This window comes from Rana temporaria, chromosome 2, assembly GCF_905171775.1.
Source record: "Rana temporaria chromosome 2, aRanTem1.1, whole genome shotgun sequence".
In the NCBI taxonomy this organism is placed as follows: domain Eukaryota; kingdom Metazoa; phylum Chordata; class Amphibia; order Anura; family Ranidae; genus Rana; species Rana temporaria.
Window position 1 is genome coordinate 445217396 of NC_053490.1, and position 25847 is coordinate 445243242.

The 25847-nt window shown below is 44.2% G+C and overlaps 1 protein-coding gene across 8 annotated transcripts in view; it reads left to right on the plus strand.

Annotated features, from left to right (window-relative positions):
- RAP1GAP2 (RAP1 GTPase activating protein 2) overlaps nt 1–25847 on the plus strand; it is a 794986-nt gene that overhangs the window by 327464 nt on the left and 441675 nt on the right. For 7 of the 8 annotated variants that reach the window (XM_040338453.1, XM_040338460.1, XM_040338462.1 and 4 more), the window contains exon 1: nt 4983–5189. The exons of the other annotated variant lie outside the window; for it this stretch is intronic. In XM_040338453.1, the coding sequence (XP_040194387.1) occupies nt 5083–5189 (107 nt within the window). In that variant the 5' untranslated portion in view covers nt 4983–5082. Of the gene's footprint in view, nt 1–4982; nt 5190–25847 lie in introns of those variants that run through there. 8 annotated transcript variants of the gene reach the window in all.

Sequence of the window (25847 nt, forward strand, 5' to 3'; positions counted from 1 at the left end):
GGCGGCTTCACACAGAACTCGACAAGCAAAACGATGAGTTTTACCCGTCGAGTTCCTCGGACGTGTGTACGGGGCCTAAGATTCGTCGGACTTCCGACAAAAAAAGTCAGATGGAGGCTACACATGGCCGGACTTTCCGAGAAAAAAGGCCCGTCTGACTTTTTTTCTCAGAAAGTCCGGCCGTGTGTACAAGGCATAAAAGTTCCTTTATTTTTTTTAAAATAACAAACATGTCATACTTACCTCCACTGTGCAGCTCGTTTTGCACAGAGTGGCCCCAAACATCCTCTTCTGGGGTCCCTCTGCAGCTCTTGCGGCTCCTTCCCGCGTTACATAACCCCCTTGGAGAAGCGCTCTCCGAGGGGGTTACCTTGCAGGCGCGCTCGTGAGTCATACATTTGGCGTCCATAGACGCCGAGTGTATGACCCGGCCCCGCCCCCGTGTCATTGGATTTGATTGATAGCAGAGGGAGCCAATGGCTGTGCTTCTATCAATCTATCCAATCAAAGCCGGGACTCCGTGGAGAGGAGGACAGAGGGGATGCGCAGAGGAGACGAACGGGGTCAGGTAAGTAAAATGGGGGGCTGGGGGGCCGGTGATTGCCAGGTGTTTTTCACCTTAATGCATAGGATGTATTAAGGTGAAAAACAAACCTTTACAGCCCCTTTAACTTTCTTCAGTCTTAGAAAATGCAGAACTTTCAACCTTGGTGGAGAACATAATTATTTGACTTATATTTAGCATCATCCCCATGAAAAATATATCGTAATGATTACCTGTCATTCATCTCAATTATTTAGGCAATCTCCATGTCATCAAGCAGGTGGTGTGTTTGATTACGTTAAAGCTCACTTGCCCTCGTGAATATATATATATATATATTTTTTTATTCTTGCAGAATATGGAACTCATGCCGATTGTATGTGGTTTTTTTTTTCGAGGATTTTATTAGGTTTTTATATTGAGATTAGTTTTGTCATGACTAAAATTAGTTTTAGTCGCCTAAAATGTACTGGAGATTTAGTCGACTAAATATGACTAAAACAATTGCAGAAGATTGAAATGGGACTAAAACTAAAATGCCACTTTAGTCCTAAGACTTAAAGGGGTTGTAAAGGTACAATTTTTTTTTCCTAAATAGCTTCCTTTACCTTAGTGCAGTCCTCCTTCACTTACCTCATCCTTCAATTTTGCTTTTAAATGTCCTAATTTCTTCTGAGAAATCCTCACTTCCTGTTCTTCTGTCTGTAACTCCACACAGTAATGCGAGGCTTCTCCCTGGTGTGGAGTGTCATGCTCGCCCCCTCCCTTAGACTACAGGAGAGTCAGGACACTCTCTATGTTGCAGATAAAGAAAGGAGCTGTGTGTTAGTGGGCGTCCTGACTCTCCTGTAGTCCAAGGGAGGGGGCAAGCACAACACTCCACACCAGGACGAAAGCCTCACATTACTGTGTAGAGTTACAGACAGAAGAAAAGGAAGTGAGAATTTCTCAGAAGAAATAAGGACATTTAAAAGCAAAATCAAAGGATGAGGTAAGTGAGGAGGACTGCACTAAGGTAAAGGAAGATATTTAGGAAAAAAAAATTATACCTTTACAACCCCTTTAATTCTTAGGACTAAAGTGGCATTTTAGTTTTAGTCCCTTTTCAATATTCTGCAATTGTTTTAGTTTTAGTCATATTTAGTCGATTAAATCTCCAGTACATTTTAGGCGACTAAAACTAATTTTAGTCATCTAAAATCTAATGGGTGTAATTAAATTGTAATGCATTAGTTAACATTTCTGTACAATGTCCAAACTCATATACTGCTGGAGTGAAAAATCTAATATGTTATTATTTATGGTATTGAGGTACAGTATAAACATACACTATAGACCAGTAAAACTTACAACCCCTTTAAGCCGTGTACACACGATCGGATTTCTGATGGAATCAAATCCTATGGATTTTTTTTGTCGGATATCCGATGAAGCTGACTTTCATCAGTCTTGCATACACACTATCAGACTAAATTCCGACCGTGCCAAAACGCGGTGACATAAAACACTACAACGAGCTGAAAAAAATTAATTTCAATGCTTCCGTGCATGCGTCCACTTGATTCTGAGCATGCATGGATTTTTCTCCGATGCAGTTCCACACAGACGATCGGAAAATATGTCCACCGATGGAAAAAAGACCGATAGGGCCCACACACGATCGGTTTGTCTGATGAAAAGAGTCCATCGGTCTTTTTTCATCGGACAAACCGATCGTGTGTACAGGGCTTAAGACTAAAACGAAATAGAAATTTTCTGCCAAAATGAACACTGCTATAATAGGGTATGTGGGAAAAGGGGAATATGGGTTTCTAGGCCCCCCCTTTTCCTCATGGGAGAACGGCAGCATAGAGGTTTCTATATCCCCTCTGCAGGGTAAAAGGGCTTGCGTTAGGGAGCCTGTAACTGCCCGCTTGGGGAACATTGAAACTAGGAGTGGAGAAGTTTCCAGACCCCCAGGGTCCTCTATATATAGGGGGTCCTGACTGGAATTGTGGCAAGTCGCCGTGGAAGAATTCAGCTGTAGGAGCTCCCCAACCCTCCATCCCCTTTTTTTTGTCGTGGCCTTTGTAAAGTGGTGGGTGACCTTTCAAAAAAAAAAATGTTAATGGCCTGGATTCAAGAAGCAATTGCACCTGTGTAACCATAGGTTACACAGCGCAATTGCTTACTTCCCCCGGCGTAACGAATGCTCCTGATTCAGGAACCTCGTTACGCCGACTGCAGCCTAAGATCTGCGCGGCATAAGGCTCTTATGCCGCATATCTTAGGCTGCATTCTTGCGATGGCCGCTAGGTGGCGTTCCCGTTGTGCTCAGCGTATAGTATGCAAATTGCATACTAACACCGATTCACAACGTTGCGCGAGCCCTGCGTACGCAATTTACGTCGTTTCCGTACGACGGTTTTTGCGTAAGGCTGCCCCTGCTATTAGCAGGGGCAGCCAATATTACGTATACCCGTCGTTCCCGCGTCGCGAAATTTGAATTTTACGTATTTTGGGTAAGTGAATCGTGAATGTCGCTGGACGCCATTCACGTTCACTTTGAAGCAAATGACATCCTTGCGATGTCATTTGCCGCAATGCACGTCGGGAAAGTTTCCCGACGGAGCATGCGCTCTACGATCGGCGCGGGAACGCGCCTAATTTAAATGGATCCCGCCCCCTACGGGATCATTTAAATTGCGCGCGCTTGCGCCGGGCATTTTGCCGGCGCGCCCGCGCAATTTACGGAGCTTCAGCTCCGTGAATCGAGGGCAGCGCAAAAAAATTGCGGGGGCGCAGGGCAAAAACGTTGCCCTGCGCCTCCGTAAAAATAGCGCAATTCTACCTGAATCCGGGCCATTGTTGATAATTGATGAAAGGGGGACAGTTTAATAAATCCTGTTGTGGTTTTGTAATACAGCTCGAGCTGTAATAGCTGAGCTGAATAAATGGTCGTTATATATATATATATATATATATATATATTTAAGTCGGTTTAAAAGAAATTCCTATGGTGAATTTTAAGTGAATTGTTTATAAGTTATTAATAAAATAAAACCAATAATAAAGGCCGCGGCCATATATTTATTCAACATAATCTTGAGTGGTTGTTTGTTATTTAAATAATGTCTGGTGGTCATTTGAAATCGCTGCCTGTTGTCCCATAACATTTCCAAGATGAACGCTGCTATATTAGGGTATAACATTTCCAAAATGAACATATTCGTTGTTTTTTTAAATGATTTTAACCAGAACTTTCATAGTATGTGATCAGTGTCACAAGTTGCAATTTACTACTATACAAATATCTGCAACCAAAATGAAAATATAGCGGATTAGTTCATCATAAAGCGTTAAACCGGATTGCAGGGTGAACTGCTGGCAAAGGGGATCTTTTCATTAATTGCTTATCTCTGCTTGCAATGAGGGGTTGCCGGTGCCCAGTCATGTTCAGTACAGCCTTTCATCAGCAATCAAATATTCAGCATCTAATGAAATAAAAATAAAAAATTGGCTTGACCTCTAAACATCAACAGCATCTGACAGCAAAGATAAGCTTCCTTATTTACATTATTTTTCAACAGCATAAGTAGCTATATAGCTATGAGGAAGAGACGGGGTTAAATCCAACATCGTCCCTCCTCCGTTAAATATGTATTGTCTCTGCTGCTGCCACACCAACTCCACTGCTGCCTGTGCAGAAAAGGCAGCCAGTTCTGAACAACTCTGTCCAGACTTTGCTGTTCCCTGTCACCAAATCCATCCATAGCTTTCTGCAGCGAGTAAGGGAAAGAATGAGGAAAGAGGAGGAAATAAGCCGTCTGGTAACACCCACCTTGCAGATCCTGGTATCCTTAGCCTGTGCAGCCAAAGATGCTAAATCCAACGCCTACTTCACACACACTCAGCATCCTCTTGCCTGTGAAAGTTAATATTTTATCCAGCAGGTGCAGGGCCAACTCCAAGGCATTGTGTCTCCGGGTGCCAGTGTGAAAGTGTTTGTTTTTTTTTTCTCCCACCCTCCCTCTCCTGGGCTTTGATTACATGACATCCCCCGTTACAGCTCCGCATCGGTTGGCGTGTGTTTGTTCTGTGTGCATGCATGTGTCTTCTAGCACCATCATGGATCAGTGGAGGAAAGTCACACACTGTCTATGGTCTATGAGCTGAAACTTGTCTTTGGAATATTTCTGAGAACCCAAGGGAGAAAGACATTTGGTCCTCTGGCGGAGCCACAGATGAGTTTTTCCTACCGGGATAGGCTTGTCATTGTAACTGCCACTGCAGCACTTTGGAAAGTGACTTCTATAAAGAAAACTGGCAGCAACCTTTTTGGATATCTCTGCTTGTCCTGGAATAGAGGAGAGATCCCGAACGTGGGGTTAGATGAGTGACGGGTGACCTGAAGGTCACTGGGCTAAAAGTCACCTGTCTCAACCTGAGCAAAGCAAATAAACAGGAGCGGAGAAAAGAAAGCTTTCCGCAGGCTAAGTTTTTTTTTTTTATATATATTATTATTTCTACTTTGGTTCTGGATATTGGAACTGGTAACTATGTCACAACCGACGGAGAGAATCCATTCCAAAAAAGCAGGTATCCGTGCAGCTGTGGTTTTAATTGGATTGCTACACAAATCACGGAAACAGAACCGAGAGCGAAGGTAAACCGTAGAGACCGTTAACTCCTGTTTCTAGCCTTATTGCATGCATTGCTAGAGCTGGCTGGACCGCAGAGAGTTAATGCTGTGGGAGTTGCTGTTATGTGTTAGGCTCACCTTGCGGTCTCTCTGTGTGGCCCATGCATGCTGTGTAGCAAGCAAGAGTTTGCAATGACTTATTGTATTTGTACAATGAATGACTGTGGGTTGTTGAGGAGGTAGTGAAAACAAGAGTGGGAGCACAAGCCTACTGGGAGCAAAATCCAGGTCCTGCTGAGGCTAGATATCTTAAGAGGCAGCAGGGAAACAATAAGTCATTAGTACGCCAGTGTGTAGGGGGGAGATGAACAAGGATGCAAACAAAACAGCTTAGTTAGCATCTCAAAACAAGTTTTACAAGGTTAGAAATTAAGGTCATCACGCTAGGTAATCGACAGCTTGTGCAATTGCTAATGACATGTTTGACCACACACAAGGGCTTGAATTTGTTAAATCAGGAGCAAGCTGGCCATAGACCCTCTGAGAGATGTCCCCATCCCTTCTGGAATGGCTGTATAAACGTGATCTGCTGCGATCTCGGCAATTTTTTTTACAGATGAATGTTGCGCATGCGCTGTGAGAGGTTTGATCCCTTTTCTCCAGAGAAAAAGTAATGATAAGTTGTCATGTACAGGCGGCCCCTGGGTTACAAACAAGATAGGGACTGTAGGCTTGCTCTAAAGTTGAATCTGTTTGTAAGTTGGAACAGGTACTTTTTTTAAGTGTAGCTCCAGCCAAAAATTGTATTTTTAAGATTTTTGGATAGCATAGGGAAGGGTTATCACCCCTGTAACATTTGTTTTGCTGTCTGTGCACCTGTTCACCTCACTTCCTGTCCCAATGACACTTGGATTTTGAAAATTTGGGGTTATTATGGAAACAAGGATTGGTGAGAAAGCTTCAGTGGAGACACCTTTTTCCCATATTAACTCTTATGCCGCTTACACACGACCGTTATTCATGTCATGCAACAAAAAAATATGTTTTTCTCAACGTGACTTGTCGTGATTCCTCTCAAGCCTGCCTTGCACACAGACGTTCGTGAAAAAAATGCTTAAGCAAAGCGTGGTGACGTACACCACGTACAACGGGACTATAAAGGAAAAGTTCCATTCAAACTGTGCCACCCTTTGGGCTGCTTTTGCTGATCCTCGTGTTAGTAAAAAGTTTGGTGAGAGACGATTCGCGCTTTTCAGTCTTCGTGCTTTTCAGTCCGTTACAGCGTGACGAATGTGCTATCTCCCTTACAAACGCTAGTTTTACCAGAACGAGCGCTCCCGTCTCATTACTTGCTTTTGAGCATGCACGTTTTTTTCCCCCTCGTAAAAGCGTACACATGACCGTTTTTCACAACTTGAAAAAGAATGATGTAAAAAACGACGAGAAAAAATAGAGCAGGTTCTAAGTTCGTTGAGAAAAATGCTCTAGAGCATACACATGTCCGTTTTTCACAACCAATTAAAAAAATTGCATTTTTCTCGTCATGAAAAAGTCCAACAGATTTTCCGATGGATTTCCGACGGAATTCCGCTCAAGCTGTCTTGCATACACACGGTCACACAAAAGTCCGATCGTCAAAAACACGGTGACGTACAACACGTACGACGAGCCAAGGTTAATGAAGTTCAATAGGTAGTTTGGCTCTTCTGCTTCATTCTGAGCATGCGTGGTTTTTAGTCCGTCGTATCTGCATACAGACGAACGGACTTTCCGCTCAAAATTTTTGTCCATCGGAAAAAAAGAGAACAAGTTCTCTATCTAAGTCCATGGAATTTCAGAAGGAAAAAGTCCAATAGAGCATACACACGGACGGAATATCCGATAAAAAGAGCCCGTCTGACTCTTCCCATTGGAAAATCCGGTTGTGTGTACAAGGCATTACAGGAGAGAATTTCCTCTCCTAGGGGTAGATTTCCTCTCACTTCCTGTTGTCTCCCTCTGTTTGTAGGAGACGGAGTAGGAGTAGTTTGTAAGTCAGATGTTTGTAAGTAGGGGACCGCCTGTAGTCATGACTTACGGTATGTCATATAGTACTCTTTAACCTCTAAGGCCTCGTACACACGACCGAACATGTCCGCTGAAACTGGGCCGGCGGACGCGTTCGCTGTCCGCGGGAAATTTGGTCTGATGGTGTGTACAGCCATTAGACCAAAATCCGCCAGACCGTTTTCATCGGACATGTCCTGTCGTGTGTACGAAGCCTTAGTGCTCATTATCACTCTGTTAGCCCCTATATGACACAACTAGCACAAGTGGTGATCTGCATTTGCTGATAGTATGCCAGGTATGGTCACCTATCAACCATAGAACCATCTCGATATGCACATCTTTTGGACAGTGTTTGAAGGCCAGATGCTTCAAAGCAGCGTTTACCAACCTTTTTAACCTGGAGGAACCCTTGAAATAATTTTCCAGTCTCAGGATATTTATATCGTTGGCTCATGGTAAGATAGCATTGTGGTCACTGAGCAGAATGCTCCTTACATTTGTGGTCATTGGGAAAAATGGCCCCTTCCTTATGGGCCTTGTCCGGTCTGATCAGCGAGGGATCTATGAAAAGATCTCCTGCTGAATTAGAACAGAATGAATGTCACTTTTGTAAATCTGTGTCCATTCAGTTTTTGCTGCAGGAGCATTTCATACCCATATTGAATCTATGAGCAGAGAGGTGTAAATAGACTTGTGTCCATTTACACCGGGCTACCTATGATTCATCACATTTAGCCAGAAAAAGGGAAAAGGACACAAACCCATAGCTCCCGACTGTCCCTGATTTCAAGGGACTGTCCCTGATTTGGAGCAATGTCCCTCTGTCCCTCATTCCTCCTCATTTGTCCCTAATTTTGGTCTGATCTATATAGATGTATATAAAATATACTTTTTATCTATCAAAAAGTGTTTTCCAGGTCTAAACCTTTCACGTGATTTCTAAATCGCTGCATTTGTAAATTCCAAAAGGAATAGTAGAGGTAAAAAAAAGCACTTGTAGGTTTAACCAATCGTGTTTTTTAGTACAATTCTCCTTTAAGGGGGCGTGGTAAGGGGTATGTCCTATGCCTGCATACTTTTGCTCATAGGTGTCCCTCATTCCCATCTCAAAATGTTGGGAGGTATGCAAACCTTTTCCCCATTTATTTTGTGAACTTGGACAGAGTTGGAGGTAATTGAATGTAAATGGATCCCCATTTTTTACATGGAGGACCAACTGTGTGAAGGGGGCCTTAAAGTGGAGGTTCACCCAAAAACTTAATTTTTAACATTAGATTGAGGCTCATTTTGTCAAGGGGAATCGGGTGTTTTTTTTAAAATCGAAGCAGTACTTACCGTTTTAGAGAGCGATCTTCTCCGCCACTTCCGGGTATGGGCTGCGGGACTGGACGTTCCCATTTGATTGACAGGCTTCCAGCGGTCGCATACATCGCGTCACGATTTTCCGAAAGTAGCGAACGTCGGTGCGCAGGCACCGTATAGAGCCGCCACCGACGTTCGGCTTCTTTCGGCTACTCGTGATACGATGTATGCGACCATCGGAAGCCTCTCAATCAAATCGGAACGCCCAGTCCCGAAGACCATACCCGGAAGCGGCGGAGAAGGTCTATCTCTAAAACGGTAAGTACTGCTTCGATTTTAAAACAAACACCCGATTCCCCTTGACAAAATGAGCCTCAATCTAATGTTAAAAATTGTTTTTTCGGGTGAACTCCCGCTTTAAGTATAGCTAAAAAGATCAGTGTTGCCAGTGGTTACTTGTCTGAGAATCAGAAATCACCAAATTGCTGAAGCAGCCCCTAGCAACATTTTTGAGGAACCCTGTTTAAGAAAGGCTGCTTGTAAAGAGTGGTACAAGGTGGCAACTTATCTCAGCTTAATGGGCAGCTAGTACAAACAATTTCCAGCTGTGCAATGACTTCCCAGCTGCAGCTGCTGGTACTTATTTGTCATTTTCCCCCTCACACACAGCCAGATTGTTGCATGATTTCATCAGTCAGTAGTGATGCCAGATTAAATCCTGTTTATGGGTTCCTTATGCTACCAGTAGCAATGTCTTAATGCAGTGGCATATTTTCTCACCGGTATTGGCGACATCTGATATTTGTCCTAGTCTTCTCACCGCTGGCCAAGTCCCACAACAGCTGTATTTTCTATCTCTATAGCAGTAGAACATGTGCTGTGAAAGTATGTTTTCACTTATATCACTATCTTATTAGAGCTGCGATGAAATGCATGAATGTGTTTCAGGATCAGCTCTTCTCGACCATACACCCTTGTACTGGAGCAGGGCTGGTGCTACCACTAGGCAAAGTTAGGCAGCTGCCTCGGGCACCTGCTGCCTAGGGAGCCCAGCCACTGGTGTCCCTTACTCTCTTCTCTCTGCAGCAAGCAAATAAGTCTCCCCACATCAGCCGCCGCTCCGTTCGCACATAGTGTTAGAGGAGCAGCGGCAGCAGAGGACTGTGTCTGTGAATGGAATGGAAGCAAGCAAACATTTATTGATGGGCACTGGCAGACTGCATTGATGGGCACTTGTAGGCTGCATTGATGGGCGCTGGTAGGTTGCATTGATGGGCGCTAGGTGAGGCTGCATTGAATGGGCATGGTAGGCTGCATTGATGGGGGCTGGTGAGGCTGAATTTGATGGGCGCTGGTGAGGCTGCATTTGATTGGCGCTACAATAAAAAGGCCGGTTGTATACATGGGCAGGGCAAAGGGGGTGGGTCAGAGGTGTAGCCAAGGGGGCGTCAAATTAGGTTTCGCCTAGGGTGTCAAAAAATCCCCCCCCCCCAGTTTTCATGCTTCATGCAGGGACTCAGGCAGATGCCTGTTTAGTATCCCACACAAGTTAGGGCCCTTTCACACGGGGCGGATCAGTAATGAATCCGCCTCCCGCGTGTCCGTAAGCTCAGCGGGGGATCGCTCGTATACTGCCCGCTGAGCTGGCGGATGACAGGACGGTCCCCGCACACTGTGAGGGACCTGCCCCTGTCTTTTCTCGGCTCTCCCCTATGGGGGGATCGGATGAACACGACCGTGTGTCCGTGTTATCCGGTCTGCAGAGGAAGAAAAAATAGGACATTATTCCCGTCTGTAAAATCGGATCTTTGTGGAGGCGGGTGATTACGGGTGTCAGCAGATGTTTTCTCCGCTGACACCCGCAATCACATAGGGCCAGATTCTTAAAAGGCTTACGACGGCGCAAAGCCATTTGCGCCGTCCGTAAGTCCTAATCTGGCCCGGCGTATCTATGCGACTGATTTCTTAGAATCAGTTACGCATAGATATCCCTTAGATCTGACAGGCGTAAGGCTCTTACGCTGTCAGATCTTAAAAGCATTTTTTTTTCCCGCCGCTAGGTGTCGCCTCGTCGTTTTCCCGTCGTCTATGCAAATAGCTACCAGTGAGGAAAATAAGTAATTGACACCCTGCTATTTTGCAAGTTCTCCCACTTGGAAAATCATGGAGGGGTCTGAAATTGTCATCGTAGGAGCATGTTCACTGTGAGAGACATAATCCCAAAACAAAAATTCCAGAAATCACAATTTATGATTTTTTAACTATTTATTTGTATGATACAGTGCAAAAAAAAAGGTACATTTGACACACACTGTCTAACAGCTAGAAATACTGACCCTCAAAGACCTGTTAGTCTGCTTTAAAATGTACCACACTACCCACATTTATTATCCTAAATAGATGCCACCTGATTGAGGTCATTAGCTGCATAAAGACACCTGTCCACCCATACAATCCTGTAAGAATCCAACTACTAACAAGGCCAAGAAACAAAGCGCTCGTACAACGACGCTAGAGACAAACAAATTGGTACACTTCCCACAAGGCTGGAACGGGCCTACGGGGAAATTGCCAAGCAGCTTGGTGAAAAAAGGTCCACTGTTGGAGCAATCATTAGAAAATGGAAGAAGCTAAACATGACTGTCAATCTCCCTCGGACTGGGGCTCCATGCAAAATCTCACCTCGTGGGGTCTCAATGATCCTAAGAAAGGTGAGAAATCAGCCCAGGACTACACGGGAGGAGCTGGTCAATGACCTGAAAAGAGCTGGGACCACCGTTTCCAAGGTTACTGTTGGTAATACACTAAGACGTCATGGTTTGAAATCATGCATGGCACGGAAGGTTCCCCTGCTTAAACCAGCACATGTCAAGGCCCGTCTTAAGTTTGCCAATGACCATTTGGATGATCCAGAGGAGTCATGGGAGAAAGTCATGTGGTCAGATGAGACCAAAATAGAACTTTTTGGTCATAATTCCACTAAGCGTGTTTGCAGGAAGAAGAATGATGAGTACCATCCCAAGAACACCATCCCTACTGTGAAGCATGGGGGTGGTAGCATCATGCTTTGGGGGTGTTTTTCTGCACATGGGACAGGGCGACTGCACTGTATTAAGGAGAGGATGACCGGGGCCATGTATTGCAAGATTTTGGGCAACAACCTCCTTCCCTCAGTTAGAGCTTTGAAGATGGGTTGAGGCTGGGTCTTCCAACATGACAATGACCCGAAGCACACAGCCAAGGAGTGGCTCTGTAAGAAGCATATCAAGGTTCTGGCGTGGCCTAGCCAGTCTCCAGACCTAAACCCAATAGAGAATCTTTGGAGGGAGCTCAAACTCCGTGTTTCTCAGCGACAGCCCAGAAACCTGACTGATCTAGAGAAGATCTGTGTGGAGGAGTGGGCCAAAATCCCTCCTCCAGTGTGTGCAAACCTGGTGAAAAACTAGAAGAAACGTTTGACCTCTGTAATTGCAAACAAAGGCTACTATACCAAATATTAACATTGATTTTCTCAGGTGTTCAAATACTTATTTGCAGCTGTATCATACAAATAAATAGTTAAAAAAATCATACATTGTGATTTCTGGATTATTTTTTTTTGATTATGTCTCTCACAGTGGACATGCACCTACGATAACAATTTCAGACCCCTCCATGATTTCCAAGTGGGAGAACTTGCAAAATAGCAGGGTGTTCAAATACTTATTTTCCTCACTGTATTTACGCCGATTCCCGAACGTACGCACGGACGACGCAGTGAATTTACGACGTTTCCGTAAGCGTATACTTGCCCCTGCTATATGAGGGGCAAGTTTACGAAGGTCCGTCGTATGCATGTTAAGTATGGCGTCGGGTCAGCGTCGTCTTTTTCCGTCGTTTACGTAAGTCGTTTGCGAATACGACTTTACGTCAATGACGCTCACGTCGGCGTCATTGACGTTTTCCTTCGTGAGCTGGAGCATGCGCACTGGGCTATTTTTATGCCCGGCGCATGCGCAGTTCGATCGTCGCGGGGGCGCGCTTAATTTAAATACAAGCCGCCCCCTTTGAATTACGCGGCCTTACGCCGGGCCATTTACACTACGCCGCCGCAAATTACGGAGCAAGTGCTTGGAGAATACGGCACTTGCTCCAGTAATTTGCGGCGGCTTAGTGTAAATGGCTTACACTACGCAAACGCCGATTCTATGAGAATCTGGCCCATAGGGACCAATGTATGTCCCTTTTTCATCCGCAAACGGATGGATGAAAAAGCGGACATACGGTCCGCACGTCTGAATAATAGTATGTTGACTGATCCAAGATTATTTTCCTGGCTGCAAGAACATGGGTCATAAAAACAAAAATCAGAGTCATTTCACTGTAACTATAAATTAGGTGCAGAAAAAAACGATTTTTTCCTGGAGACAATTTTCAGCATGCTGAAAAATCTGGGCAACTGACATGGGCGTCCGCTCCATAGGGCAAGGGGGGTCAATTGACCCCCCCTGGAAGTCAGAGTGGACTGCACTTTTCAGGCTCCACATGGATGCATTCGACACACACACCATATCTTATTAAAAATTATTATTTTTAATAATGTGGAATACTTTCTATGTAGAACCTGAAAAGTCCCAGTATATTCCTGACATTGTCATGAGTATAAAGAGACATACAGAATACAGCCTACCTCCAGAAAGGGGGAAAATTCCACCCTTGCACTGCTGGGGGGAAATTACCACTTCTACTTCTATGTTTCCATGTTCCAGCCAGCCGCACAGCTCTCCTCCTCAACCCAAAGCCTCAGCATCATTGCATACCATACAGGAACATTAACCCTGTATGGTACAATGAGGATGAATCAGCAAAAGTTCGGTACACAGAGAGAATATTTGTTCCAATTTACTATGTTTATTATGCCTCAGAGAAAGGAACCGGAGAATTAACACTCAGTCCCCTTCTGTTTTCCGAAAGTGAGCTATCAGGGGTCTGTTTAGTCCCCTGATATTTCACCAAAGCCCCCCAACAAGACTGTTAAAAAATGTAAAAATAAATTTGTAAAAAAATAAATAAAAAAACCGACTGACACCGTCCACTGCCCTTCTAACACCACCCACTGCCCTACTGACACCATCCATCCTATTCGACTGCTGGGGGGGGGTTAAACCTCAGCTAGTTGTCGAAGACAGGGTTAAATGTGACTGTGTATTGCCGCTGCCACAGCGCCCCCCCTTGAAAAAATTTCAGCGGACGCCCATGGCAACTGATGCTTTTTTTTTTTGCAACACATTTAGAAATTGGGAGTTGTTTCAATTCAGTAGATAGTATCTAACTAGCAATCTAAAACTCCAGATTAGATCTGAATTGTAATTTCGGCATGGAGTCCTATGTTGCCCAAGTACATTGTCGTCTATGATCACAGTTAGATTTCCTCCGCATCCTTTTATAGCATCAGGCAAAGAACTCTAAAACAAGATGATTCTGTAGAGGAGATAAAGTTCTTATGCTTAGAAAAGCTTAAAATTTATGAAAAAAAAAGAAAAAAAGAAGTAAAGCTTCATTCAGTCAGTTCATAGAGATCTAGGATGGCAGAGCATTAGGAAAGTTCAATATTTACGTGTTGCAGAGCAACTGATCCTTGTATGACATCAGTGTCCTAATGTCTGGAACAAGAAGCGTAGAGCATTAGGGATATGCTGTTGCAGCCATGACCAACGTTAGATTATACGGTGTTCAGTGTAAAAACTGAAGAAAAGCGACACTGTGCTTGAAAAATCTCCAATATCCTTTTGTACATAGTTCCCATTATACACCTTACCTGCCTCAAGGGTGATGTAGCTCTTACAAAGCCACATCCCCTGAGAAGGAGGAGGGGAGAGAACAGGTGCCTAGTGGTAGGCTATAGGGCCTACAAGAAGAATGGCTCTTATATAGATTATTATATATTTTAATTAATAGCTAAAGCTAAAACTAGCCGTGGTTACCCCCACACTGGCTGGCATCACATACAAAGGCACAGGACAAAGGCTGGCTATGGCTGAACTATCATGAAAACTTTTTTTTTTATTAAATAATATATTTTTTATTATTATACATACATACATACAAATATGTCAAATTGATCCATGAATTATCAAAAATAGGAAAGCACACACAACAGACAAACCTTGCACCTCTCGGACTAAGATGGCTTAGCATATAATAAACAAAACATAATAGAGACATATCGTATATACTCGAGTATAAGCCGATCCAAGTATAAGCCGAGGACCTAATTTTACCACAGAAAACTGGGAAAACTTATTGACTCGAGTATAAGCCTAGGGTGAGAATGCAGCAGCTACTGTAAGCGGAAAAGAGGGTCAACAATGCCCATTTGCACGCCTCACTGTGACCATTGCAGCCTCACCGTGCCCATTGAAACCTCACTGTGCCCATTGCAGTCTCACTGTGCCATACCTCACTGTACCATACCTCACTGTGCCATACCTCATTGTGCCCATTGCAGTCTCACTGTGCCCGAGTACCTGAATTCTTGACAGGCGTCCGTTTTTTTGAAGTCGCGGCTTCCTCCTGGCGTCCCATTCCGTGATAGGCATTTGACACTGTGTTACGCCTATCACGGAGATCCTCTCATCCTCGGACTCAGTTTCCCAGCAGACACTGTGTTCAGTGTTCCGCCAATCACGTACATTCTCTCATCCTCGGACAAGAGAACGTCCGTAATTGGCGGAACACTGAACACGGTGTCTGCTGGGAAACTGTCCGAGGATGAGAGGACCTCCGTGATAGGCAGAACACAGTGTCAAATGCCTATCACGGAACGGAACGTCAGAAGGAAGCCACAACTATTAAAAAAAATGGACGCCTGTCAAGAATTCAGGTACACTGACTCGAGTATGAGCCGAGGGGGGTATTTTCAGCCCTAAAAAAAGGGCTGAAAAACTTGGCTTATACTCGAGTATATACAGTAAATACATTTTACACATCATGTTGTTCTCCACTAATACCAATCGTTAGACTATGGAAGCTTCCTCTATACAGCGGCAAATTATCTTTCTTTTATGCACTCATTTCTTATCTTCTACTCCTCACTCCTCTACTCCTCTACTTCTACTCTTTCCTCCCATCTATCTCCTCTGCCTCACTCCTCTCCACTAGGTACTCCATTGTATAATTGATTACTAGGGTCTATCCAAGATGACCATATTTTACCAAACCTTTGGGGTATACCTCTACAAACCTTTGGGGTATACCCAGTGCCGATCCTGACCTCCCTGGGGCCCTAAGCAAAATGACATGGCACATTAAAAATGAGAAGCGGGGGGGGCGCTGACGACAGTGACATGTCACATTAAAGATAGTTGAGAAGCGGGGGGGGGGGGGGTAGGGGGTGTTCTGCTGTCAGAAGTGACATCTTACATTAAATTGAGAAGCAGGGGGTGCTGACTTCTTACCTCTCCTCCCATGCAGCCAGGGAGTTGAGAAGCGGGGTGAGGGGGCGAAAATGACTTCTCACTAGGCGGGGCCTCTAGTAATTTAGGGGGCCCTTCGCAGCTTTGCGGGGGCCCTAAGCGGCTTGCATAGTGAGCCTATGGGGCGGATCGGCCCTGGGTATACCTCTACAAATCTTTGGAGTATACCTCTACAAACCTTTGTTGGAGTATACCTCTACACAATCTTTGGGGTATCCTCTACAAAACTTTGGGGTTATACCTCTAAACAAACCTTTGGGGTATAACTCTACAAACCTTTGGGGTATACCTCACTAACAACACCTTTGGGGTATACCTCTAACAAATCTTTGGGGTATACCTCTACATACCTTTGGAGTATACCTCTACAACCTTGGAGTATACCTCTACAAATCTTGGGGTATTCCTCTACAAACTTTGGGGTATAACTCTACAAACCTTTGGTGTATAACTCTACAAACCGTTGGGGGTATACCTCTACAAACTTTGAAGTATAACCTCTACAAACCTTTGGGGTATACCTCTACAAATCTTTGGGGTATACCTCTACAAACCTTTGGAGTATACCTCTACAAACCTTTGGGGTATACCTCTACAAATCTTTGGGGTATACCTCTACAAACCTTTGGAGTATACCTCTACAAACCTTTGGGGTATACCTCTACAAATCTTTGGAGTATACCTCTACAAACCTTTGGGGTATACCTCTACAAACCTTTGGGGTATACCTCTACAAACCTTTGGGGTATACCTCTACAAACCTTTGGGGTATACCTCTACAAACCTTTGGGGTATACCTCAATGCGTATATGTTAATTTTTCTCTTTTAAGTATATACGGTAGTTAAGTTTCTCAACCCATTGCTTATGGATTGCAAGATCAGCAGATGACCATTTTTGTAAAATAACTTTAACGTGAAAACTTTTATACTCTGATTATTTTACATGTTTATTACTAGTGTTGAGCAGAATATGCCATATTCGATTTCGCGATATATCTCGAATATATATTCGAATATTCGAGATATATTCGCTAAATTCGAATATTCGTGATATTTTATCGAAAGTAAATGATTGCGATTTTTCGCTATTGCGAATGCGAAAATAATTGCGATTTTTTGATAACTGCGGTAGGAGCACTCTGATTGGCTCAGAATATTCGTGATATTTTATCGAAATATCGCAACATGCGAATGCGATATTTATTGCGCAATTTCGAGAAATGCTGGAGGAGCGCTCTGATTGGCTCAGAATATTCGTGATATTTTATCGAAATATCGCAACATGCGAATGCGATATTTATTGCGCAATTTCGACAAATGCTGTAGGAGCACTCTGATTGGCTCAGAATATTCGTGATATTTTACAATACAAAATAATTGCGAATATTCGGCAAATGCGGAAGGAGCACTCTGATTGGCTCAGAGTATTCTTGATATTTTACAATACAAAATAATTGCGAATATTCGGCAAATGCAGAAGGAGCACTCTGATTGGCTCAGAATATTCTTGATATTTTACAATACAAAATAATTGCGAATATTCGGCAAATGCAGAAGGAGCACTCTGATTGGCTCAGAATATTCTTGATATTTTACAATAGAAAATAAAAAGTGTTTTGCATTGGTGGTGATTCTTTACTCTATCCATCTGTCACAGCCATTTGTCAATCAAACACCTTGAAGATTGAACACGTTCATGCTGCATGCTTTGGACTTTTTTTCACTTCACATATCAGACATTTTTATGAAAGATTATTTTTCTATTATTGGGACTATATTTCTTTATATATTTGTTTCACTGTGTATTTCACAAGTTATTTGCGCTTGCTTATTTTATAATTTGCCCACATGTCTTGTCACTAGACATATTTTTTATTCTTGTAGAGCGACTCCATTTTCTGTCTTGTATTAATTTATGTTGTATAACATTTTTGAGTTGCTGCTGTATTCTCCCCTTTTTTAAGGTATGCGCAATTTTTTCCTTCTTACAAAAAATAATAATATCAAACATACAAATATTCATAACATACACATACACAAAGCCCCCCCCTTTTGCATCAGAGACAATCAGAGTTCTCCTACCACAGTTATCGAAAATTCGCAATCATTTTCGCATTCGCAATAGCGAAAAATCGCAATTTTTTTTTTTCAATTTGGCAACATAAAAGGATCGCCTCAGCTTAGCTACTCGGCCCAGGGTCTCTAATCATACCAGCAATGCTTTTAGACGTCGATAGGATGTGATCTGTTTTAAAAATCAAATTGAAAAAATGCGAATATTCGGAATTGCGAATATTCACCGCGAAATTCGAAATATAGCGCGATTTCTCGAATATGCTATATTCGAGTCGAATATTCGCAATGCGAATATTCGTGAGCAACACTATTTATTACATATGAAGGTTCTATCCACCACTTTATTTTTTTTTAATATAACATTACTCTGTTACATTTCTCTCTACATTTCATGCATACCAAACTGTGAGAGGGATCGGGACAAACTATAGTAACTGACAGAAGTTGGGATAAACTATAGCCCTGCCAGGAGTGTTTAAAGCAGAACTAAACCCTCCTATTCTTTACAGCCAAGGAAGTTTCCATCCTAGCCGCTGTTTGATCAGCAGTTGCCATGGTGCTGCACATGTGATCAAGTATGACACTAGCCATTTGATGGTTTGACAGTTTGGTTGAAAGCACAAGCAACTGTGACAGGTATCATTCATGGCATGCCTTGAATGTAAGTACTTTGGAAATCAGTTAAATTGATGGGTTTAGTTCCGCTTTACTTTCCTCACCTTTTATTCATTTGTCAAGTAGAATTTAATGGGTCACACACACTGATGTCATCACTGATGTAAAACCAGCTTTAAGCCTAGTACACACTATCAAGTTCAAGCCGCTGGGTTGAATGAAGAGAAACTGTCAGCTCTGATGTTAGTACAGCCATCTCCCCCCCAGTATCCCCCCAAGCTATTGTATTCTGATTGCCGCCCGTCAGAAAACCCTGGTCAATGGCTGAGAGCGCTGCTTGGGAGCTGGTTTTCCAGGATGCACGTCCAACAAAAGCCGGCCGAACAGTTGACTTCTGTCAGATCAGCTAACATGCACACAGGCCGAATGTTGGCCGTGTTTTATTGAACCGGCCAATGTCGCCAGACAATCAGCCCCTGTGTACTAGGTTTTAGTATAGTAGAGGATTCACCTCTACTGCCCACCTAGCACGTCAACATGTTTCACCCCACAAAGGGCTTAAAGCAGAGGGGGGCAAACTACGGCCCGCGGGCCGTATTCGGCCCGGCGGACCTTTTAATCCGGCCCCCGGGCGGATCGCTAGAAATCTGAATTTTAAGTCTGAATTTGCAGCCGAAAGAATTGCGGGTGTTAGCTGCACCTCTTTCCCGCCCCCCCGCTGGTGCAGCCGAAGAAACCCGTGGGTGTTAGCCGCGCCTCCTTTCCCGCCCCCCGCTGATTCAGCCGAAGAAGCCATTGGAGCTGGCCACGCTTCCTTTCCCGCCCCCCGCTGACGGCATTCCCAGCCGCCCGTCACCACGTGGAGTGAGTGTCCCCCAATTTAAAAAAAGTCCCCCAATTCCCGCCAAGTAATGACCCAGTCCCGACTCCTCACCTCAATACTGTGCTACACTGCAACAAGGCTGCTGTAGGAGACCCCGAGACGGCCGAGGGACTGCAGGCAGCAAAACACTGACAGGACAGAGATTTTCATCATCATCATCATCAGGTACTTGCTTGTGGGGATTGCCTGGCAGCATTTGTTGGCACACTGGCAGCAATTGATGGCACACTGGTGGCACACTGACAGCAATTGATGGCACACTGGCAGCAATTGATGGCACACTGGCACCAATTGATGGCACACTGGCACCAATTGATGGCACACTGGCACCAATTGATAGCACACTGGCACCAATTGATGGCACACTGGCGGCACACTGGCAATTGATGGCACACTGGCAGCAATTGATGGCACCTGGTAGCAATTGATGGCACACTGGCAGCAATTGATGGCACATTGGTGGCACACTGGCAGCAATTGATGGCACACTGGCAGCAATAATGGCACACTGGCAGCAATTGATGGCACACTGGTGGCACAACTGGCAGCAATTTGATGGCACACTGGCAGCAATTGATGGCACACTGGCAGCAATTGATGGCACACTGGTTTATGTATGTCTTAGTGATTGATTAACATCACAACTTCATTTGAAATTGATACCCTTATTTTTTGTATGATTTTTGCTTTTGCTCATCACTGCCACACACATGCAGCCATGCATTGCACATGTGTGGCAGTAAAACTAAAAATCATACAAAAAAAAAGCTATCAATGAAGTTGTGATGTGAATCAATCACTAAGACAATAAGACCTACATAAACCATAATTTATGACACGGCATACATTGTCGTTTGGCAGGACTTTATGGGGACAATGTCTGCAGTCTCTGATCCTCTCTGGTATCATGTGCGCAGTCTCTGATCCTCTCTGGTATCATGTGCGCAGTCTCTGATCCTCTCTGGTATCATGTCTGCAGTCTCTGATCTTCTCTGGTATCATGTCCGCAGTCTCTGATCCTCTCTGGAAATTTTCACTAATATGAGTCACAAATAGTGAAAAATGTACATTTTTTTTTGCAGTATTGAGTTTAGCCTTTTGGCCCGGCCCTCCAAATATTTTTAGTTTCTCATGTGGCCCCATCGAAAAAATAATTGCCCACCCCTGGCTTAAAAATAATTGCCCACCCCTGGCTTGGAACATGGTACAAGTACACCCATATTTTTATGTCCTCCCCCTGTGACAACAGGTGGGGGACTCCTCTCCCTGCACCTACTGTCTCATTTTGCAGCATCGTTCATTCACAGGAATCTGTAAATGAGATAACTACAAGTCCCATCTTCCACCACAGAAGGCAGCTTGCAGTCCTCAATGAAATGTAAGGGCACTAATGAGCTGACATCCTGTACAGAGGTTGGCACTGAAAACTGTAGGGCTTGTCTGCAGGAGCCTGACATCGCACCCCAGATCCTCTGATCACAGATGCAATGCTTTGCAGGCTCCTGCAGGAAAAAATTATAAATGCGCTTTTTTATTTATTTATATTTTAATTGGTTGAACTAGATGGACTTGTGTCTTTTTTATTATTGGATTGGATCATTGGTCCCCATGATTAATCCCTTTGTAGGGTAAAATGCATTGGTGTGGGAGGTATGCTACTGATGAGAGCTGGAGGTGCGGGGAAAGAGACAAGTTTGGAGCTGCATAGCTACTATTGACTCAAACTTTTATTTAAATGTTTAAAATCTTTTATTTAAAAAATAATATTGCTAAAACTGCCTTTACAACTTTGCAGTTTTATAGTTTTGTCTGGCTGGGCGTAGGTTACGTTCACGCCGTGCACAGTGATCCGGCGTAGTTTAGGCAGTTGTTCCGACGTGGTTGTGAGCAGGCGCAGGGGGATGAGTCCACGTCACGGCGCATGCGCAGTTCATGATATGTATCTGTCTGGCGCTCGGCCCATCATTTGCATGGGGTCACGCCTCATTTGCATGGGTCACGCCCACTTCCACCTACACCGGCGTACGCCTTCGAATCCCACGCCACGCTGGCGCAGCGTTGGGAGCACTGGCTTGCTGAATGCACTGCTTGCCTCTCTGCGCTGCGTTGGCGTAGCGTACATTGGTTACTCTACGGCGGCGTAATGTGCGCCTTGCTCTCTGTGAATCTAGGCCTATATGCTTAAATACAGTATTTGGAATCCAACGATCTGTTAAAGCGGTAGTAAACCCGCTGAACATTTTTTGTAACCCTGTAAAGTAAAAGGCATAATGAGCTAGTATGTACCGCATACTAGCTCATTATGAAGTACTTACCTTAGAATGAGGTGTTGGTAACTTACCTGGTCCACGCTAAGGTAGTCGACATGTTGCCTCGGCGTGTTTTTTCTGGGTATTGCAGCTTCAGCGCTCTGAGTGGCTGGAGCTGCAATGTCGTCACTCCCACGCGTGTGCGAGGGAGACTTCTTTTCGGCAAGGTCCAGCGGCTGCCGGGCCTTAAGCCAAAAATTCCCTGTGCGCATGCGCCACTGCATTCAGCAGCTAATTGCGAGGGGAGTAGTGGATAGGATATTGCCGCGCTACCAAAGAGGAGGGGATGGAGGGGTAGGGGTTAGGAGAGGGAGGTGGAGGGAAAAGAGAAGGGGAAGGGGAGGAGAACGATAGGAAGGGAATACTGCTGCAACACTGAAGGTGTATCAAACCCAAAATTGTTGTAATAAATAAGTAGTGCTGCTCATTGCGAGGGGAATATCTTCTAAACCGTAAAGGTTTAGGAGATTCTTTTTACCTACAGGTAAGCTTTATTATAAGGCTTACACATTTTAAAAGCAGCGGCAAACCTGCTGACCTCACAGGTTTGCTAATGTGACTGAACACCTCTGATTTTAAAATTCAACATGTAAACAGTGCGTCGGATTTCCAAATACGGTATGTAAGCATATAAGCTCCGCTTTGTGTTTAAAATAACTGTAAAATGCAAAACTCTGGTGAGTGTAACAAGATGTCTGCTTTCCCCTTCTCGGTGTATCATTACTGTGGAGGAGTACGGGGTGTAGCAAGATGGCGGCAAAGGAACGTCACTTCCGTTACCAATTCTGACGGGTCGCCATATCTGACGGAACACCTGCACAAAAAATGGCTGCTTCAATTTGCATATGCATTTAGAGGCTCATCCTGAGGTGGTCACTTGTAATACATCTTTCCTATAGGAATGAATGGTGCCACTACTGTACATGCATGCGTAGTACAAAGTGGCCATGTTTGGAGGAAAGGCTGTGCAGATCAGAGCAGGGCCGTCCAATGGATTTTAATCACACCCAGTTAGCGTGAAAAAAGTTGCAGATTGTTGTTATAACACTTGTAGCCAGATTCAGAGAGAGTTACACCGGTGTATCAGTAAATACGCCGGCGTAACTCTGAATCTGCGCCGTCGTAAGTTTAAGTGTATTCTCAAACTGAGATACACTTAAACCTAGCTAAGATACGACAGCCTGTGCCGTCGTATCTTAGGGTGCAATATTTAGGCTGGCCGCTAGGTGGCGCTTCCGTTGAGTTCTGCGTAGAATATGTAAATGCCTAGATACGCCGATTCACAAACGTATGTGCGCTCGTCGCAGTAAAGATACGCCGTTTACGTAAGGCGTTTTCCGGCGTAAAGTTATTCCATCAAATAGCTGGCCTAGTCAATGTTAAGTATGGCCGTCGTTCCCATGTCGAAATTTGAAAATGTTTACGTCGTTTGCGCAAGTCGTCCGTGAATAGGGCTGGACGTAATTTACGTCCACGTCGAAACCAATACGTCCTTGCGGCGTACTTTGGAGCAATGCACACTGGGATATGTACACGGACGGCGCGTGCGGCGTTCGTAAAAAACGTCAATCACATAAACATAAAACACGCCCACTCATCCTAATTTGAATTAGGCGCGCTTACGCCGGCCCCATTTTTTTTTATATAATCTTTATTTTTCAAAAGAAGTTTTTGCAGAAGAAAAACAGACGTACATATAGTCGGCCAACATGGCCCGGTAAATGAAATATAACAATCACATTGCATGGCAACACAGATCCTGTCTCGGGCATTCAAATAAAACACTGTGGCAAACAATACCTCTAGGGCATGCCCATACCTGGAAGCACAACAGGGGAAATGGTAAGCATCATGTTAAGTGCACATTATAAACCTATTCCATCGTGGGTCACCCCGCTTGCACCACCCAGGCACACCCCAGTGGGAGGCAACCCCCTCCACTTAGTCAAAAATGGACAGGACCGGCCTTCGAGAGTCGGACCCTCATGCAATGGGGGAACAGGGAAAGGGGAACACAGAAAAGGATCTTACAGATAAAGAAAGAGGTTGGGGGGGGGGGGGGGGGTGGTAGTACCTGGTACACATGCATCATGAAAAAACGAAAAAAAAAAAAGAAATTATTGACACCGAGATGTCTCCATCATGGCTCTAACAATCCATGTCGGCATCAGGACCAACGGGGGTACTCCTCTCTCCAACACCGGGCCCCCTGCCAGAGGAAATCGCCCCCTGGGGGGGCCCAGGCACAGGCAGCTCTTCAGGCCCCACATAATGTATCCACATCGCCCATATCAAGTAGAATTTATCATACTTATCTTTGCACTACGCCATCCACTTCTCAGCCTCCATGATTTTGTTCACCATAGACACCCACTCAGAGCGGGTCGGTATCTGAGGCGTCTTCCAATGTATTGGAATCAGCCGTCTGGCCGCATTAAGCAGATGAGGCAGTGCAGACTTGCGATATTGACTAACTGGGACAGTAGGGAGGTGGAGCAGGGACTCCAACGGAGAGTCTGGTAACTCCACATCCAAGATCAACCCCGTTGGCCACACCCCCGCCACGGCGGCCCCATTTACGCTACGCCGCCGTGAGTTAGGAGGCAAGTACTTTGTGAATACAGTACTTGCCTCTCTGACTTAAGGCGGCGTAGAGTAAATACGATACGCTACGCCGTCTTAATGTTGCGGCGCTCTCTCTGAATCTGGCTATTAGTGCAGTTACATCGCTCACAACTTGGGTCCTCAAGTTTGTTTGAAAAAATAAACTGCCTGTGTTAGCCACATACATGTAGTGTCCCGACATGACTTCTTTGGATGTTGTTTGCACAAGACTTTCAGAAAATGATTGGTACTGAAATACCTTTCTGTTCTAGTAACCACATCTTTCCCTGCAAACACTAACATATTTCTGGTTTATAGACACGCTATATAGACAGGCTATATACTTCATCATTACTTTTTATATTTAATGTGACTGAGAACCTCTTCCATGGACATTAGATGATGTTTCTTCATTAAGGAATAATCCATTGACTGGAAGAACCTACATTATGTATGACCTACTTAAAGCGGAGTTCCGGCCACAATTTCACTTTTTAAATATAAATACCCCTGTAATACACAAGCTTAATGTATTCTAGTAAAGTTAGTCTGTAAACTAAGGTCCGTTTTGTTAGGTTGTTACAGCATTTAGACACTTTATAAAATAGAAATTCACTGGGGCCATCTTAAGTGTGGGCATCATGAAGCCAGACTGTATGACTTCCTGGATTTCAGCCTTGCAGATCTGGCACATACTCAGTGCTGCACAAGCAGTGTCAGATCAGGTTTCAGCACCTGTGCTGTCCAAGTCACATGATTCTTTGAGACTGGGGAGTGCACAGACTCCTGGAAAGTTACACCCACTACATTCCCAGGAGTCTGTGCGGTGTACGTTAGGAAGCATTAAGCACCTAGGTGCAGGAAGTGGGAATATTAACTTTTCTGCCTAGCAACAACACTTTGAAGGCATCTAAAAAAAAAAATGTTTTCGTAAAGGACTAATGACATTTTTTTTAAACTACTGATGTAATGTTATATTTATGGGTGGAACTCCACTTTAAGAAAAAGCTTTTGCATCTATAACCGTACAGTTTTATTATGAAGAATGCTACTAGACACTGTATTTGTGCATTCATAGTGTAGAACAAATGAGAATTCAAGAAAGGTTTCCCTTACATGGGAACGTTGTCCAGTTGTGTGTCAAAATTACCCCTGGAGGCCATTTGTGCTAAATGGATTTCTCTTCAACACAAGTATCATGATTGCTTGTTTTAGAGAAATGTAGACTAGTGTTGTGTACCTTCACTCAGCAAACTCTACCTAAGTTAATCAATAACCGCTATCCCAGGTTGCCCATACATATGCAGGCTACCTGCAGGGAAGGCCTGGTTTTGACCTTCATTTGAGTAATAGTAGTATTAAAGCCTTTAAGCTTATTTGAGCTTGACA